This window comes from Kogia breviceps, chromosome X (assembly GCF_026419965.1).
Source record: "Kogia breviceps isolate mKogBre1 chromosome X, mKogBre1 haplotype 1, whole genome shotgun sequence".
NCBI lineage: Eukaryota > Metazoa > Chordata > Mammalia > Artiodactyla > Physeteridae > Kogia > Kogia breviceps.
In genome coordinates this window covers 96,159,317-96,179,395 of record NC_081330.1, presented here as the reverse complement: position 1 = coordinate 96,179,395, position 20,079 = coordinate 96,159,317, and the positions used below count along the sequence as shown (strand labels likewise).

The 20,079-nt window shown below is 38.9% G+C and overlaps 1 protein-coding gene across 2 annotated transcripts in view; it reads right to left on the bottom strand.

The window, feature by feature from the left end:
* The window catches only part of NDP (norrin cystine knot growth factor NDP), a 277,419-nt gene that overhangs the window by 235,657 nt on the left and 21,683 nt on the right, over window positions 1-20,079 (bottom strand). Inside the window, exons 3-4 of one of the 2 annotated variants that reach the window (XM_067023736.1) lie at window positions 9,330-9,448; window positions 8,645-8,911 (exon numbers count right to left, since the gene is read on the bottom strand). The exons of the other annotated variant lie outside the window; for it this stretch is intronic. Of the exons in view, the coding sequence (XP_066879837.1) occupies window positions 8,727-8,911; window positions 9,330-9,448 (304 nt within the window). The 3' untranslated portion in view covers window positions 8,645-8,726. Of the gene's footprint in view, window positions 1-8,644; window positions 8,912-9,329; window positions 9,449-20,079 lie in introns of those variants that run through there. 2 annotated transcript variants of the gene reach the window in all.

Sequence of the window (20,079 nt, the reverse complement as noted above, 5' to 3'; positions counted from 1 at the left end):
AGCCTGGGTCACGGCCTGTTTGCAATTGGGAGGCAGTGTGGTTTAGTGGGGAAAATGTGAGCTTCCAAATTACACAGACCTGGATTAAAATTGCAGCCCCACAAATTCGCTAATACATGGAAATTTTGGTAAATTTTTAACTTTTCTGAGGCTCTGTTCCTCATCTGTGAAATTGGGCAAGACCACCTGCTTCACAGAATTTTATGTTACCGCAGGAGCCAGGATGATCCTGTGAAAACGTTAAGTCAGATCCTATCATGCCTCTGTTCAAAAGCCTCTGAGGGCTTGCCATCTCTCCTGAAGTTGCACCCAAAAGCCTCATGATGGCCTACCAGGCCCGACATGATGCGTCCCCTCTTCTGCTCTCTCTCTCTCAGACCTCGTCCCCTCTCTTTCTCTCTGCATCCACCATATTGCACTCCTTGCTCTTCCTCAAACAAGGCAGGCACATTTCCAATTTCAGGGTCTTTGTACCTGCTCTTCCCTCTATCTGGAATGCTCTTCCCCAAGACAGTTAACACAGTTTGGTCCTTCACTTCCTGTAGGGCATCTTCATCTGTTTGGGTGTCATCTTCTCCATGAGGCCTTCTCTAACCATCCTTTTCAAAAGTGTGATCCCTCCCCCTATAAGCCTGGCATTCCCTAACCCCTTCTCTGCTCTCTTTTCCTCAGTGGCATTCATCATACGCCAACCTAGTATATCATTTATTTTCTTATTCTGTATATCGTCTTTATTCCCCTGCCAGAACGTAAGCTCCACAGAGGGCAGGGCTATTTGTCTATTTGGTTCATTGTTGAATCCCCAACACATTCAGTAGCCCCTGACACATAGTAAGCACTCTGTAATAAATAGTTTTCTGAATAAATGAAAAATGAGGGTTAAGTTTGCAAGGTATGAAAAGCATTTAGCTTTCTACAGTGCCTGGAACTGTACGAATGCTCAATAAACAATAGCAATTTTTATTCTCACCATCCCAAAATGAAGATAGCTTCATGTTGTATTAAACTAGATGACTTACTTCCTTTAAGCAAGTTTATCTTGGAAAAATGTGAAATGTCTTTGATGAGTGAAATCATGGAATCTATCACAGAATGTAAATGGAAGATGGTACACTTGTTTTAAATAGTCAAATTCAGGATTTAAGTCTGAAGTGATAAAGTAATAAGCTCCAGGTGTGCCTTCCTTTATATAATGTATAGATTTGAGACACTGCCCAAATGCTTAATTCTTAGAATTCAAATTGGATGCCCCCTTTCACTCTCTATTACATATAAAGATACTCTATCTTCATTTTGGTCATTTTTAATTGGCAATGGCACCTAACACCTTAGCTTTAAATTCCTCTAATAATTTCTCTGTCAAGTTGTTAACGACAAGCAAGCACACTGAACTCTGAAATAAGTTCTTCGGAAACTAAAGAATCTTTTGACAGTATAATAATTACTGCCAAATTTCTCTGCTTTGTAAATTGATTTTTTGATGTATTTTCTCAAAGAGAAGTACATCTGCATTGAAAATCATTGAGCTTGTGTTCTTATTCCAAATAAATGTAAGCAGCTTCTAGTTTTCTCTCTATTACTGCTCTAATCTTCATTTCACATCAAATACTATGGCTTTTCCTGTTTTGACATGTAGTGGAATGTACATGGTAATTTTGATTTATTTAGTTTGAAATCCAGTATGTCTTGGTGCACTCAACTTTGGGGTTGTTTAAGTGTAGCCAAACAAAATGAGATATTCTCATGCAGTTAACAGTAATTGCTGTATATTATTAGCAATATTCTTCATAGGGGTACAATTTTAGAAACCCTTTAGAACGCTCATCTATAATTCTTCTACAATTTGGTACAATATGCATTTAAGCAAGCCAAGACAACAGTGAGGTTTCTTTTGTTTTTTGTTTTTTAAACCATGTCAAGATTTTTGCATCCAGCAAGTGGACGCCGGGATGATGGTGCTTAACTTGCGATGTGGTCAGAAAAGAATGAATATGCATTTCATTTACAAGCAATGTGATTCGTTTTCTACCACCTTCCTTTTCATTTACACCCATTCTGTGTTCAGGGATTATTTGTCTCCAAGCAAACCTCACTTGTTTGGCTTTTTGTTTTTAACTCTTTCTCACTGGTGGCCAGATGTGATGTTTTAGAGGCCATGCTAAGCCCTGTGACAACTGTGGGTTCTTACATGGAGGGTGACATCATATAAGCCCACAGGTTATTTACTGGTCACACGATTGGCTGAACACAAGACCAGATCTGTGCCCTCTGGTACTTAAAATCAACTTCGTAATTTAAGACGTATTCATGTCAAAACATATCAAACAAAATATAATCAGATTCTTAATTGTTTCTGAGCACACACTTTAAAATATAAAATTTATTGGCTTTACTCCATTGTAAAAGGAACACATTTCTAAATATAGAGAATTTGGATAATATATAAAAGCAGGAAAAAACCCCGTACACACTCCCACCATCCAAATATAACCAAGTAATCATTCTGGTATACTTCCTCACAGAGGTATCTACTTGTCTTTTATTTCTTAATAGTTGTGAACATATTCTATACTCTGCTTTTTTCTTTAACTAATACATTTCTTATCATCACACATTCTTCTGAAACCAAAATGCTAATCCATTCTTCTATTATTGGATATTTTGTGGGCTTTTCTCAAATTTTTATATAAATAATGTCATAATGTATATATTTAAGCATAAACATTTGTTTGTTTTTAAAATTATTTCTGTTGCTGTCCCAGAAGTACAATTAGGTGGGCAAAAGAAAAGGACATTTTAAAGGATCTTGATACATGGCGTTAAATTGCTTTTACCCTCCCACCAGCAATAAGAAAGAAACCACAGAAATAGATACTATTATTTTTTAAAGTGTTTCCTAATTCGTCAGGTAAAAATGATGTCTCATTTTAATCAACAGTGATTTGATTACTAATAAACTTGAACATCTCTTATTTGCTTGGAAATTATATTTCTTCTACAGCGTTCTGTCTGCACATGTCCCTTACCTATGTATTCATTTGTTCATTCATTCATTCAACAAACACTTAGCCCATGAATACTTAGCCCATGTCAGGCCACATCAACTGATGGAAAATAAGAGAAGAATGGACTAGAGTTGACTCCCAGCCCTCCATGCCTGCACCCTACAGTTAATCACAGACCAAGAGGAAGGCCAAGTTGTCAACAAAGTAGAAAAAGGGCTATAATAAAGATACGTCCAGCTCAGAAAAAGTACCCCCCATCCAGTCTGGCATGTATACACATCAAGGGGGAAATCTAGGAATGCTCCACAGTCGAGGTGTCAATAGAGCAGACAGACCCTGCAGATGAAGGACAATTTGCTAGTCAGAAAAGTAGGGTGGGGAGGGGAAGGAGGTTGGGAGGAATGGGAGAAAACCATATCCTCAAAGATACAAGGAGAGCAAGAGGATGGTACATCTTAGGAGCTGTACAAAGTACTAATAACAGGAGCTACCATTTATCACATGCTTAGTGTACGCCTGACAGCGATCTAACTGCTTCCCATGTATGAACTCATTTAACCTCACAACAACCCTTTAAGTAGGAACCTGGACTATCCCCATTTTACAGATGAAGAACTAAGGCCCAGAGAGCTCTAGCAAATTGCCCAAGGGCACATGGTGGAGCCACGATTTGAACCCAGACGGTCAGGATTCTTAGGATGACTCGAACATTAGGGAAATGAAGCAAGAGATAAGTTAGAGAGCTGGCAGGTGGGGCCCAATCATGAAAGGCACACATGGGGCTTCTGGGTTTTCTTCCACAGGTGAAGGGAATCTTTTGAAGGATGTCAAGCAAGCGAGTACTATGAACAGAGAGTTGGACGTCAGGGCACTCAGGAAGCAATGTGAGTGTCGGCATACCAGTAGGGACTGCTGGGGCAGAGGAAACAGGGCAAGAGGGTAAGCTGAGAGGTATCAACTAGGGTTGGATGTGCTTGGCTGAGGATGGGTCCTAGTCTCTTTCTTGTTCAGTGTCTGGGAAACAGGGCCATCATGGAAGCTAGCTTTGGACAGCAGAGGGGACGCCTTTTCTACTGAGGTGAGAAGGGAGGAATGCGAAGCTGTATCGGATGCAAGGGCATGGGGGAGGTTTGTATCTCAGGACCTCAATATTCTCTGTTAACCTGGAGATGAGGTTTTCTGCCATCCATTGTGGAGAATGGACAAAGGCATAACTATGCCTTGACCCATCCTTAACTGCTTCTTCATCCCTAACTGCCCACTGATCCATCAACTATCCAGTCCGTCATCTATGCCTTCGATTTCTTGGTCCCTATTGATCTTTTCTCTTCAGCTTATAGACATGTTCATGTCTCTCCCAACTTAACAGCAAAACCTAGCTGCTGATCTTCTGGCCAGCTAAGTCATTCCAGTGGCATCCATCAGCCTGGCAGGACCAGTCTCCCACAGCAGCCTTGTGAAGCAAGGAGCCACAGCAGTGGTGTTGGACAGTGGTCTGATCCTCCTTGGACAAAGTCACCCTCCTGGGGTTCCTAGACAACTAAGGGGGAAGGGGAAGGGGAAGGGAAGAGGCCTCAGGAGGAATATATTGATTATTCCTCAAGAGGAATTCCTGATAATATGGCCCATGGGAGCTCAAGGAATTAAATAGGAAAGTAAAAGAGAGATGATCATATGCCAACCTCAAGAAGACAGAATGTGTCATAATGGCTGCAGGGGCCATCAGGGAGTTCACATTTATGGTCAAGACTTCTCCTAGGACTTTTTTTCCCCTGTGTTCTGGTTTTGTTTTCAGTTTTTTATGTACTGTTGCCATTACCTTCTACTGCTACTTGTCTTTTGCCATAAAGACTACACTAGGTTTGCTCTTAGATTCTGCAATTTATTTTTCTAAAAAGGGACACTATGCCTTGTGCTTGTCTTTGTTTCCTAATAATAGGTTTTAAGATAATAAAATATGTCATCAAATTCAAAAAATACAAAAAGTTATATAATGATCTCCTCACCACCTCAAGCTCCAGTCCCACTCCCCAGAATTCTTTTTTCACTCAGCTTTATTGGCATATAAATGACAAAATTATATATATTTAAAGTGTACAATGTGATGATTTGATATACATATACATTGTGAAATGATTATTAGATTCTGTAATTCTATTCGGAATTTTATCTTGGTTAAGTTGAAATTTCCCTAAAATATTTTAAACTTATAACTACCTGATTTTCAAAGGTAAGCATGAAATATGATTTTACTCTCAAGATCAAATATGAAGAATTCAGCCCTTAGTTTCCCAACTCTTTATTTGGCCATTTTATCTGTGGTACAAACCGTGTCATCTTCCTTTTCAATTTTTCTAACAATATTCACTTCTTGAAATAATGTTTTATCCTTGAATTTAGCTGCATAATCGTGTGTGTGTGCAACCTGTTTTAGTGTTCAATGCTGGTCCAGTCTTTCAAGATAAGACATCCTCCTTGAGTTCTTAATTTTGATTTTCTCTTCATGTTCCGGAGTAGTTTATGAAAGTAATAGGTTACTTTGAGTAATGTATCAAAGAAACTATATTATAGTCCGTTTTCTTGAAGATTTAAAAACATTTCTATTGTCTCCATGTACGAAAAACAACTTGTCCCCAATTTGCTTACTCTCAAAGCACTGAAGATTTGATCCATTTTCTCCTTGCGTTACCTGAAGCTACATCTTTGTGGGTTTTAGGTCACTGGTTCTGCTGGTGGTAGTGGTGTTTTCAAGCTTTATTTTGTGTGTATGTTTTGCTTTGATGCTCCTTATAAGATTCTTTCCTCATATATGACCTTTAAATTTTTACCAAGGTGTATCTGGTGATCCCTTTTCACATATTTTGCTTGGAACAGAGTGAAATCTCTCAATTTCCAGACGTATTTTTTTTTCACTTAGAAAAGGATTTTTCTTTAAAAATTATCATTGATTATTACCGTAGTTCCACTTGTTCAGTTCCCTCTCTACCTCCATTTCTGCTCTCTTCTTTCTCAACATTTTAATCTCTTTCTTGTTTTGCTCTGTTTGAGAGTGTTTCTAAAGATAGTTCTCTGGTTTACTACTGAGTTTTCTACAGTGTCCAGTCTCCTATTAGTGCCTCCTGTTTAATTTTTAATTCAGAAAATATGTGTTTTGCACATTTTAATACAACTCTTTCCCTATTTTGGTCTGTTTGCTTCTCAAAATGGTCTGCTCTTGCTGCGACCATCATACATCTGGGTTGTGACCATTAACTAGGTTCTAAAAACAAATAAACAAAAACCAATTTTTCATACAATAAATCACTTTCGGAATCTGCATGGAACCTCCTACACTGCACGGTTTAGTTTCTCCCTGTTTGTGCAACCTTACAAAGAGGTTTATAGAGCAGTCTGGGCATTGGTGTGGGGCTGCACTTAACCAAATTCCGTAAGATCTGTCACAGATGGGGCGTGTGTGTATCTGTGCGGGGGGGTGGGGCGTTTAAGGAAAGGAGGGATCCAATCATGTCCATTCTCAATAAATGTGCCCAAATCAACATAAAAGATAGAGGGAGAGACAAGCTTTTGATTTGGAGACCAAGAAGCCAAATTTGGGGTGGGGTGTTGGTAGGGAAAAAAAGATCAGGTAGCAGAGAAAAGGCTGGGAGCCTTGTCCCAGTACCCTAACCACTGATAGAGGGACTAGAAAAGAGCCTCTCCATGCTTGGTGTCCCCAGAATTGTGCAGTCCACAATCTGTACAACCCTTACAGTGGCCCTTCCCTAGGACCACTTAATGACATAGAAGCCCCAAGATAGAGTATTTGGCTTACGCTCATTTGACAGATCGTCATTAAGGCAACTGGGTCTCCTATGCCAGGAAATAAATCAGAAAAGGAAGAAATATAAGTCCATTGATGAATACAATTATTTACTTCCTTATCAGAATCTGAAGTAGGAAAATTTCTTACATTTTACTGTCATGTCCTATTTTTTTATTTGTTTTGGTCTTCTATGAAGAATTCTGAGCTTGGGAGAGGGCAGCACTGAAATGAGAATTAAATCACTTATCTGAATCAGCAGTCATAGACACAACCTAGGCAATCGACCAGACTACACTCTGACAGTGGCTGGAACTATCAAACTTTACAATGTCAGTGAGAAATCATTTTCAGTCCAGATAATATAATGAGAACTTGTTCCTGGCTCCTTGTTCTAAACATCCTGTGCTTAAATTATGTAATGAATCCTCGTGTGTAACCACAGTACATCAGACCTAAAAACAGCAGTTTTAAAAGTAATTCAGAAATCCATATGCTGATACCTCGTCTATAAAGCATAAATGGCTCTAAATCAAAAATAAAGTAAATATGCTCATCTATCAAGAGTTTGACATTTCTATAAAAAATAAAGGGAAAATGAGCAGGAATGAATTAAGATAAAACGAAATAGGGAAGCTGGTTGTCAGTCACAAACCTAACTTCCCTGCCATTTCAGAAGCCATGTTCTCCATTGTGGGCAGGAGGGAGATTCTCTAGCAAGTGCTGGAGCACAGTCCCTCCTAAGCCACACAATGGTCACTCCCAGGGTCAAGTTTGCCCAGAGCTGATTTGCAGCAACAGTCACTAGTCACGGTCACAGTGAATTCAGGCCTAAGCCTCCTGAAGGCCGAATTAACCCACATGGTGGCAGCAGGTACAACCAGAACAGGGAAGGGCCTCATACCCAGAGAAAAGAGATACACCCACCCCAATGTTCATAGCAGCACTACTTACAATAGCCAAGACATGGAAGCAACCTAAATGTCCACGGACAGATGAATGGATAAAGAAGATGTGCTACATATATACAATGGAATATTACTCAGCCATAAAAAAGAATGAAATAATGCCATTTGCAGCAACATGGATGGGCCTGGACATTATCAGACCAAGTGAAGTTAAGTCAGACAGAGAAAGACAAATATATGATATCGCTTATATGTGGAATCTAAAAACAGAAAACAAATGAACTTATGTACAAAATAGAAACAGACCCACAAACATAGAAAACAAACTTATGGTTACCAAAGGGGAAGGAGGGGAGGGATAAATTAGGAGTTTGGGATTAACATATACACACTTCTATACATAAAAAAGATAATCAACAAGGACCTAATGTAATACTCCAACATAAAATAAAAGTTAAAGAAAAATAAATTTCACACTGTCAGGAACATCTTCCTTGATCATGACACCAAAAAGAGCCTAACCCTCCCCTCACTCCTGCACTCTATCCCCTGCCCTTTTTCCTCACAACGCTCAGCTTTAGCTGACCTATTATATATTTTTGTCTATTATCTACCTGCCTCCACCAGAAGGTAAGCCCCACGGGGGCAGCCATTCCTGTCAGTTTAAGTCACAGCTTGTACCCTCAGTGCCTAGAACAGGTCCCGGCGCACAGTAGGTGCTCCACAATGTCTGTCCAAAGCGTGACTGTGTAAAACACTTGAAGTGGTGCCTCTGACATGGCCGACGTTCATAAACGGTTGTTGAATGAATCCATCAACGAATCAATGCATGAAGGCATGAATGAGGAGGTGAACCCCATGCCATCTTGGGTCCTAGAGTTGCCCTCTCCCCCATCCCACCCCCAGAAGGCCTGGGAGCCAGCCATCGGCACAACCACAGGAACTTTATTTACAAACACAAGGCTGGGGCCGGAGGCAGGTGGGAAGGTAGACAGTGGCAAGGCTGGAAGTCTCCTACTTCTGCTCCCGCCTCCAGACGATGACCATGCCGCTGGCGTCGCTGGAAGCCAGCAGGCTCTCATCGCAGTTGAAGCTGACATCCAGCACGGGCGCGCTGTGGCCCTGCAGCTTGTTGACAGCGGCCCTGGCTGCCCGCTCCACGTCAAAGAAATGCACGCACATGTCCTCGCTGCCCGTCACTGCCCAGATGAGAGAAGACCATCAGGAGGTGTTGCAGGAGGCAGCGGGGTGCCCTGCATGTGAAGTCTCTGAGGTGTTGGGGGATTTATGTCCAAGGTGTGAGGTCCCGGGGCTGGGGGCTCTGGGGTGGACCATCCCCAGATGCAAGGTCACCTAGCTGTTTTGGCTCTGCGTCCAGAGTGTGAGGTCTCTGAGCTCTTTGTTGGTGGTGGGGAGGATTCTGTGTCTTAGGCTGTGAGGTTTCTGGGCTGTCTGGGGGTCTGTGTTCAAAGTGTGAGGTTGCTGGGGCATGAGAGTTCTTGCTCAAGCCCAGGAAGTCAGGGCATTAGGATGTCATGATAGCTGAGCCAGATCAGCACCAGCCCTGGTCCCTGCCCCTCCCTGGCCACTCAGACACCTTGACCCCATGAGACTCACCCACACAGGCCCCCTGGCGGAAGGACATGAGGGGGCAGAAAATGCTGCGTATGGGATGCGAGCTCTGCTCAATGGGGAAGCTTCTCTTCAGCTGCAGGGTCCCCTCATTGTCCACCACCCTGAGAGGAGGAAGAGAGCGGGTCAGGGGGCAGCCTCAGCCCCAGAAGGGGATGAACAGTGGGCCAGTCTTGGGCTCTGTATTAGGATTCCTTCTGCTAAGCAATGGGCTTATTGTTGCTTTATGCTCATGGTCTCTTATTTGGTGCTGACCTCTAGGAAGGTCAGAGCCAGCCTATGGCTGACCTCTGGTAAATGCCCATGACTTCAGAGTCTGTAAATACACTCTGTGTGTCAACTCCACCCTGGATCCACCGTTCGTTCCTATATTTATTTTTTTTCTCTCACTTTTATTATTTGTATATCCATCTTGTGTTATAGAATTGTTTGCATCTTAGTAACTCAACTTAATCCCATTTCTGAAACAAGGCAAAATAGAAATAAGTACAAAACCACATATAATAGAAGAAAAAACTGGAGGGGTATAGGCCCAGGAAGTTTTTTTAATCCCACCCCAACTGCACTCCTTCCAGAGGAGAGCCATCCAGATAGGGTAAAGTCAAGAAAGAAAATTTCAATGAGAGCAAAGATCTCAAGGTTTGTACAGACAGCTGCTGGACCATCTGGAAGCACACACATGCCTTCTAGAACCAGAAAGTTTAAGTTCCATGTGGCCAGTGGTGAGGGGACGTGAATGGAATGAATGTAACTGGGCATTTACGGGCTTGGTGTTTAACATATATTAACTTATTTTATCCCCTCAGTCATCTCCTGAATTATTCTCATTTCACGGATGAAGACCATAAGGCATTAGAGAGGCACAATGAGGAGTCAAACTTACCTAGTTTTATTCTAAATCTTAGAACTCATGATTAAACTGCTAGACTGCCTGGTGCAAATCCCAGCTCTCCAACTTAGTATGTGATCTTGGGTAGCTTCCTTAAGCTCTCTGTGCCTCAGTTTCCTCATCTACAAAATGGGTATAAGAATAGTATGTACTTTTTAGGATTGCTGTGAGGATTAAGTGAGTTAATATATAGAAAGCACTTAGTACAGCACCCGTCATGGGGTAAGTAGCATGTAAGTATTAGCTCTTTTTTTTTAATTGAAGTGTAGTTGATTTACAATATTATATTAGTTTTAGTTGCACAACAGAGTGATTAAATATTATTATAGATTATCCTTCATTTAAAGTTATTACAAAATAATGGGTATATTTTCCTGTGCAGGACAATATATCCTTGTTGCTTATTTATTTTATACATACTAGTTTGTGTCTTTTAATCCCATACTCTTATCTCCTCCCACCTCCCTCTCCCCACTGGTAACCACTAGTTTCTTCTCTATAACTGACAGTCTGTTTCTGCTTTTTTATATACATTCCGTTGTTTTATTTTTTATATTCCACACATAAGTGATAGCATAGAGTATTTGTTTTCCTCTATCTGACTTATTTCACTAAGCGTAATACCCTCTAGGTCCACCCACATTGTCACAATGGCAGAATTTCATTCTTTTTATAGCTGAGTAATATTCCATTGTATATCTATACCACATCTTCTTTATCCATTTATTTATTAGTTCTAATAGTTTCTGGGTGGAGACTTTAGGATTTTCTATATGTAGTACCATGTCATATGCAAATAGTGACAGTTTTACTTTTTACCTTCCAATTTTGATGCCTTTTATTTCTCTTCCTTGTCTGATTACTGTGGTTTGTACTTCCAATACTATTTTAAATAGAAGTGGCAAGAGTGTGCATCCTTGTCGTGTTCCTGACTTTGGAGGAAAAGCTTTCAGTTTTTCACCATTGAGTATGGTGTTAGCTGTGGGTTTGTCATAAATGGCTTTTATTATGTTGAGACATGTTTTCTCTAAACCAACTTTGATGAGAGTTTTTATCATGAATGGATGTTGAATTTTGACAAATGCTTTTTCTGCATCTATTGAGATTATCATATGATTTTTAATCCTTCCTTTTAGTAATGTGGTGTATCACACTGATTGATTTGCAAATAATTGAACCATTTTTGCAACCCTGGAATAAATCTCACTTGATCATGGTATATGATCCTTTTTATATACTGTTGAATTCCATTTGCTAATATTTTGTTGAGGAATTTTGCATCTATATTCATCAGAGATGTTGGTGTGTGATTTTTTTTTTGTAGTGTCTTTGTCTGGTTTTGGTATCCAGGTAATGGTGGCTTCATAGAATGAATTTAGGAGTGTTCTATCCTCTTCAATTTTTTGTAATAGTTTAAGAAGAACAAGTATTAGCTCTTGTTTATATGTTTGGTAGAATTCCCCTGTGAAGCTGTCTAGTCCTGGACTTTTATTTGCTGGGAGCTTTTATTATTAAAAATTCAATTTCACTACTAGGGTTCAGTCTGTTCAGATTGTCTATTTGTTCCTGATTCAGTCTTGGAAGGTTGTATGTTTCTAGAAATTTGTCCATTTCTTCTAGATTGTCTAATTTTTTGGCATATAACTGTTCATAGTATTCTTTTATGATTTTTTGTATCTCTGTGGTATTGGTTGTTATTTCTCCCCTTTCATTTCTTATCTTTTTATTTGGGTCTTCTCTCTTTTCTTGAAGATTCTAGTTAAAGGTTTATTAATTTTGTTTTTCTTTTCAAAGAACTGGCTCCTGGTTTCATCTTTTCTATTTTATTTTTTGGTCTCTATTTTATTTATTTCCTCTCTGATCTTTATTATTTCCTTCCTTCTGCTGACTTTGGGCTTTGTTTATTCTTCTTTTTCTAATTCCTTTAGATGGAAGGCTAAATTGTTTATATGAGATTTTTCTTGTTTTTTGAGGTAGGCCTGTATTGCTATAAACTTCCCTCTTAGAACTGCTGTTATTGCATCCCATAGATTTTGGAAAGTTATGTTTCCATTTTCATTTGTTGCAAGGTATTTCCTGATTTCTCCTTTGATCTCTTCATGGACCCATTGGTTTTTACTTAAAAAAAAACCACCAATGTTGCTTAGTCTCCACATGTTTGTGCTTTTCCCATTTTTCTTCCTGTAAGTGATTTTCTAGTTTCATACTGTTGTAGTTAGAAAAAATGCTTGATATAATTTTTACCTTCTTAAATTTGTTGAGACTTGTTTTGTGGCCTAGCATGTGATCTATCCTGGAGAACATTCTATGTGCAATTGAGAAGAATGTGTATTCTGTTATTTTTGGATGGAATGTCCTGGAGATATTTATTAAGTCCAACTGGTCTATTTTGTCATTTAAGATCACTGTTGTCTTGGTGATCTTCTGTCTGGATGATCTGTCTATTGATGTAAGTGGGATGTTAAAGTCCCCTACTATTATTGCGTTGTTCTAAATTTCTCTGATTAGGTCTGTTAGTATTTCTTTTATATATTTAGGTGCTCCTATATTGGATGCATACATGTTAACAAGTAAAATATCCTCTTCTTATACTGATCCCTTTATCATTATATAATGCCCTTCTTTGCCTTTTGTTATAAAGTCCATTTTGTTTGATACAAATATTGCTTTCCTGTCGTTTCCATTTGCATGCAATATCTTTTTCCATCCCCTAACTTTCAGTCTGTGTGTGTCTTTAGTTCTGAAGTGAGTCTCTTGTAAGCAGCATATAGATGGGTCTTGTTTTTTAATCCAATCAGCCACCCAATGTCTTTTGATTGGAGTATTTGCTCCACTGACACAAATAAATTATTGATATATATGTATTCATTGCCATTTTACTACTTGTTTTCTGGTTGCTTTTGTAGTTCTTCCCTGTTCTTTTCTTCTTCATTTACTTTCTCCCTTTGTGGTCTGATGATTTTCTTTAGTGCTATGCTTATGTTCCTTTCTTTCTTGTTTTTATGTATTTGTTGTAGGTTTTTCATCTGTGGTTACCATGGGGTTCATATAAGTTAATGTATAACTATATCTATTTGTGTGTGTGTGTGTGTGTGTGTGTGTATACACACACACACACACACACCACATCTTCTTTATCCATCTCTTGATGGACACTTAGGTGGCTTCCACACTTTGGCAATTGTAAATAATGCTGCTATGAATACTGGGATGCATGTAACTTTTCAAATGAGAGTTTGGGGGTTTTTTTGGATATATATACAGGAGTGGAATTGCTGGGTCATATGGTAGCCCTATTTATAGTTTTTTTGAGGAACCTCCATATTGTTTTCCACAGTGGCTGCACCAATTTACATTCCCACCAATGATGTCAAGGGTTCCCTTTTCTCCACATCCTCACCAACATTTGTCATTTGTGTTCCTTTTGACTATATGTTCTATTTCCTTGTTAAAATTCTCACTGTGTTCATCTATTTTTCTCCCTAATTCATTTAGCATTCTTGTTACTAATGCTTTGAATTCTTTATCTGGTAAATTGTTTATTTCTGTTTCAAAAGTTGTTTTTTTCAGAGGTCTTCTCTTGCACTTCCGATTGAGACAAATTCCTCTGTCTTCTCATTTGGCTTCTCTCTGTCTCTATGAAATTAGGTGAAACAGTTACCTATGGTGGTCTTGAAGAGGTATCCTTATGTGGGAGCAACCCTATACAGTCTGTATGTGCCCAGTGGCTTTGGTGAGAGAGCTGGATTTGATGTGAACACAAGTCATGTCTTTCCTCAGGGTGTGCTGGCAGGTATCACCTAGGTAGAGAATGGGGCTGGAGATGGAAGGGCTAGGGCAGAGCAAAGTGTGAGGGGGGCTTCCCCTCTGCTCAGTGGCCATCACCACCCTATGAGGGGTAGAGTCAGGTCTCAAGTTGGTGAAGCAGAAGCCCTGAGGGTCGGGGCTGAGCAGGCTCAGTTCCATTTAAGTGTGTGCTGTTCCCCCTCTCAGCACCAGCACCAGCACCAGCACCAGCATCAGCACCAGCACCAGCACCTTCACCCAAAAGGGGAGCAGTGCTGGAGCAAAAAGGGCTGGTGTGGGTACTCGGTGAGAGTCACGGAATGGGCTGTGGTGGTCTGGCCACTGCCAGAGATCCGGACCGCCTCTGATGCACCACCTTGCATGATCACCACACGTGGCTACCCGCTCCTTGCTCAGACTCTGCTTAGGGTTTGAGCCACCTCAGTGTCTATTAGCCAGGCTTGTTCCTCAGTCATAACAGCCCTCACTCCAGTGTGGAGCTACAACACAAAGCAAACAGTGCTGGAGTGTTCATTCACCTCAGGCTGGGGCGTGTGCCAGGGCAGTCAAGGAAACCAATCAGCCACCTGTGTAGTTTCAATCACCCATTCCACCCTGCTTCAGGAGCAAGCAAGAATTAGTGTGTTCCTCATGAGTGGAGTCCAGGCTTCCCACAGCCTTCATATTAGTCCCACTGGCTCTCTAACTAGCTAAGGGGGCTCATCTTCTCTTTGTCAGGCCCCAGGACTGAGGCACTCAATATGTGGCTCGAAATGCTCACTTCCCAAGGAGGGTCTCCACCTGTGTAATCTCCCTTTCTCTCTGAGTCCCCTCCCAGGGGCACAGGTCCAGACCTGATTGCTTCCTTTCCCTTCCTACCCAATTCCATGTAGATCTTTCTTATAGCCTTGGTTGTACAGGAGTCTTTCTGCTAGTTTTCAGTTTGCAGTGAGAATTGTTCCACACATGGATGTATTTTTGATGTGTTTGTGCAGGGAGGTGAGTTCCACATCCTCCTACTCTACCATCTTGATTCAAGTCTCCAAACTCAAGTATTAGCTATTATTATAATTATTAGTAGGTAGTAGAATGAACTTTCCTTCAAGAAAGGCCAAAATCCGTTAAGAAACCCCTTTCTATAGGATCCTAACTACTATGTGAATAAAAGTTGAATCCAAACAAAGGTCATTGCCTTTGTTCATGCCTGTATTCATTCACTTATTCTTCAACTAACATGCATGAGGGAATAAAAAGATGTGCTGAGTGGCACCAGCCATAAATGCAAGGAGATCAAAGAGACAGAGATCACTGTGAGCTGGGGTGTTCAGGAACATCTTAAGAGAAAAAATGTAAACTGGAGTATCTTTAAGGGTAGGAGAAAGCTGGACAGCAAAGGAGAGATCCCTTCCAAAATGGTGTGGAAAGAGAATGACATGAATTGGGTGGCCCAGAAATGTCAGTGTCAGGTCCTATGGTGATTGATCGAGGTTCAAAGATGAGGCTGGCATTCTCCAAGGGCAGCTCATTCATCTCTGAACCCACCATGGGACCTGATACAGGAGTAGGTGCCTAATATATGTTTATTGAATGAATGCTAAACACCACACTGGCTAAACACCACACTGAGAGGCACACCCTCCATACCCAGTACTTTGGGTTGCAAAATTTACTTGAATGATAAACAGCCAGGTAGGGCTTGTCCTATGGTGGCTTAAGTGTCATTCCCTTCCTGCTCTATAATATTCTCTCATTTTACATCACAATTATTACATCATAATTCTCCCTCTTAGGAACTAAAAATTAGCATTTAGTTACTGTTTTCATTTTTTAAGACAAAACTGGGACTCTAATTAAAGGAGAAAGCCTGGGTGGCACTAACCTGGTCATTTGTTAGCAACTAATGGCCACACAGCTGCCTTGCTTTTATTCTTCGAAAAGAGACCATTAGAACACTGTATTTTGGATGAAATAGTAGTTTCACTGTTAATGATTTACCCACTCCCACAAGAATATAATCATGGAAAAAGAAATAAGAGAAACACAGTATAAATATACATGTATATATAAAACCTCAGAAAAAGAGTTGGTCCTTTTTCCACTCTTTAGAAACATAAGAAATAGTCTATCTGTTTTGGCACAACATTATATGGTTTATTTATTCTAAAATGCCAAGAATTTTTTCTAGCATCCCATAAAACTCAAGGCTGTAAGAATGGATATGCTTCAAAAATAGAAAGAGAAAAGCCTGAGAGTTATTAAGATTTTAAATAGTGGAGCTGATTTTAACTAGGTCTACACAAGCAAAGCCAAATCCACTTCAGCATAGGTATTTATAATGATGTTACATTCCCCAGTAATGTGTCTAGTCTGTATTTTCTCCAGTGTAAGTTGAGAGTCTGTATGGCATGGTAAAGAGATTATGTGTGGCAAAATGGTAGATGAGATAGCAATTGAAACTCAAACTGCTGGCTGAGCTTGTGAAAAAGGAGAGAAAATGTCGCAGGTACCAAGGCAAACAGGTAGCTGGTACAGCCAGAGAGGAAGGTGTACAAACTAACAGGGTGGCACCTGGGGGAGGTGGGAATTGAACACTATTAACAGGTAAGAGCTTGAATTTTAATGCTCACTCAGGCACAAGAAACAAGGCCTCTGGCCAAGGAGAGTGGCCGTTTGGAACTGCTACATACAAAACCTGTGTATAAAGTTAGAACTGTAAAAGGCTGCAACTGAATTGAAAGAAGGATTAATAAACTCTTGCCATTGTCTTAGAGAGATGACAATGGACCTTTTTTCTGAGTCTCTGTATAAAAAGGGAGGGAGAGAGGAAAAAAGAGAGGGAGGGAGGAAGATGGATAGATTACCTGCTAGATCTCAAAGCCAATATTCTGCCTAATAAGAATTTGTAGTACAAATTTATTTTACCCACTAACTATAGAAAGCTCCAAGGCAATAAATTAACATCAAAATTAAGATTAAATTAAGTTCAGTTTATAAGCCCACGTGGAGAGGCAAAATCGATACTCTGAAAGTTCTATTGCTGGATGCTAAAATTAGTGGGTGAAAGCTTGAGGAAAAGCAGGATTTGCATAGTCTCATCTCTCTCAAGGTATTTATTCATTACAAAAGGAACGATAGTAACTTTACAATGGAGAAATCTGAAAAACATCATCTTAATAAAGTGATCAAGGTCAATATCACCAGTAATAAGACATATCGACATCATGAGCTCCTTGATGTGATGCACTAAGAAGGATGCATCATTTCTGTAGAATTTTTACAGAAAATTGCCAAGATTACATCACAAATGCATAATCTTAGTCCAACCATGAGAAAACATCAAAAAAATCCAAATTGAGGGGTATTCTACAAAATAGCTGATTCAAAAAACTTATTCAAAAATATCAGGGTCATAAAAGACAAGGATAGACTGAGGATCTGTTATAGATCACAGAAGACTAAGAAGAAAGAACAACTAATGCTGTGTAGGATCCTAAACAGGATCCTAGAAAAGAAAAAAAGACATTGGTGAAATTCAAATAAGATGTTTAGTATATCGTACCAATGTTAATTTCCTGGTTTTGATAATAGCACTATGGTAAGATGCTAACATTAGGAGAAACTGAGTGAGGGGTATATGAGAACTCTCCATACTATTTTGGAACTGTTTTGTAAGTCTACAATTAGTTCAAAATAAAAGGGTTCAAAACAAAATGAAACAAAAACAACTCTGAAAGGCCAACCCAAGCAGCAAAGGAACACTGCAGTGGGGGAAGAAAGTCCAGTTTAAGGTGAGCTTAGAAAACATAAAAGGAAATAATCCACCATGAGTGAGAGTCAGCAGATGTAAGAGAAGGAGTAGTAAGTATCCCATGAATTTGGGACAACAGTACAAAAATCAGTAATGGACTATGAAATTATTATGTTTAAAATTACAAAACAGATTAAAAAATAGAGAAACCATAAGAAAAGAACACAGATGCCATGGAAAATAACAGAAACATTTAAAACACACGAGTGCGTGCACACACACACACACATGCACACACAACTAAATAGCACTTAAGGAATTAGAAGGTAAAGTCACTTAATCAATGAACTGGATGACGGATTTAAGGAAAATTCCAAGAATGCAGCACAGAATAAAAAATCAATGAAAAGAATGAACGAGAGATTAAAAGACATGGAAAAGAGAGAGAAGTTTGACAAGTAGTTAAGAGGAAAACAGAAAACAGCTTGAGAGTTTGAGAAGAAAAACAGAGAGAACGGACAAGAGATTTGAAGAGATAATGGCTGAGAATAATTGTCAAATTGAAGAATTACAAATAGTTCCAAGATACACTGTAATGAAACTGCAGGACACCAAAAACAAAGAGAAAGGCAACCAGAGAGAAAAAAAAGGCATATGACTACAAAGGAACGATTATATTAATAGGAGACTTACCAACAACCACAATGGAGGGCAGAAGACATCAGAATAATATCTTCAAAAGGTCAAGGGAAAATAACTATAAATCTAGAATTATTTACCCAGTTAAACTTCAAAAATAAGAGAAAAAATACATTTCAGAAAATAAGTTTATTCATTCCGAGAGTTACAAAGCAAGTCCCAATAAATATCAAAGAATTGGTATCATGCAAACTATATTCTCCGACTAAATGTAACAAAAAGAGAAAAAAGAACTATAAAGCTAACGTCATACACATCTGGAAATTTAAAAACAAACAAATAATTAATTGGCCAATTTTAGGAAATATTTACACAGGAAGGACATAGAAAATAAACACAGAAAATAGAACGAAGGACATAATAAAAATAAGAGTAGGAATTAATAAAATAGAAGTTAAAGGTAAAAATTGGGGGGTATTGACAAATTGAAATCTGGTTCTTTTTAAAATTAATCAAATAAGTCTAGTAAAATTGACTTAAAAAAACAGAAAAGGCACAAATCAACAGTAATAGGGCTTAAAAAGGTGATAAATTTTAAAAATTAGATGAAATGGAAAAGTTTCTAGAAAATATATATAATTTTCAAAACCAACTCAAGAAAAAATAGAAATCTAGAATAGCATGTACTCTTCTTAGAGAAAGTGAACCATTAGTTAAAAAATCCACCCACAGAAAAAAAAAGGAATGGCTATATGGTTTTACACGCAACTTCTACAAAACCTTCAGAGAACTAACAAAACCTACTTTTTACAGAGAGTGAATGTTCTGAAACTTATTTTATAAGACTATTATAAAACACTGATATCTAAACTGAACAAAGACAGTATGAGAAAGTAAAAGTACAGGCCTGTTCCCTATATGAACAAAGATGTGAAAATCCTAAACAGAATACCTGCATCTACCAAAAAACCTATGACCTTAATGTAATGGTGAAATATTAGAAATACCTCTTTTAAAATCAGGAAAAAGATAAGGATCCCTGCTATTACTACTTATCTTACATATTACATTGCAGCTGTTAGCCAAAATATTATAATAAGAAAAATAGAAAGAAATCATATAGATTAAAAGGGAAGAAGCAGGTCTGTCATTATTTACAGTTTATATGATATGGTCCAAAATAATATCCAAAAGACACTACATATTCTGAGGACTCAAGAGGGAAAATGAGACCAGCGTACAAAAAATAAAATACAAAAATCAATAGCATTCGTATACACCAACTGGAAAACGTAATTCTAAAATTAAAAGGCAATATTTGCAATGACAACAAAACTGTACAGTATTATAAAACAAGATACACTATATTCAAAGATGGGAAATCTCTATTTCATAGTGACAGCAGTTCTGCCCCCTAGTTAATCTATAAATTCAACGCAATTCCAGTCAAAATCCAATCTGGCTTTTTAAGAACTAGAAAGTGGTCATAAAATTGATATGGAAAATTAAAAACCTAATAGAAGAAGAAAAATTAGAACCCTGCTCTATATCACAACTTATGATGCCATAGTAACAAATTAAAACAGGTGGTACTAGTCTATGGCGAGACAAGTAGACAAATTTAACAAAATAGAGAGCTTAGAAACAGATTCATATAGGTATGGGACTATGAA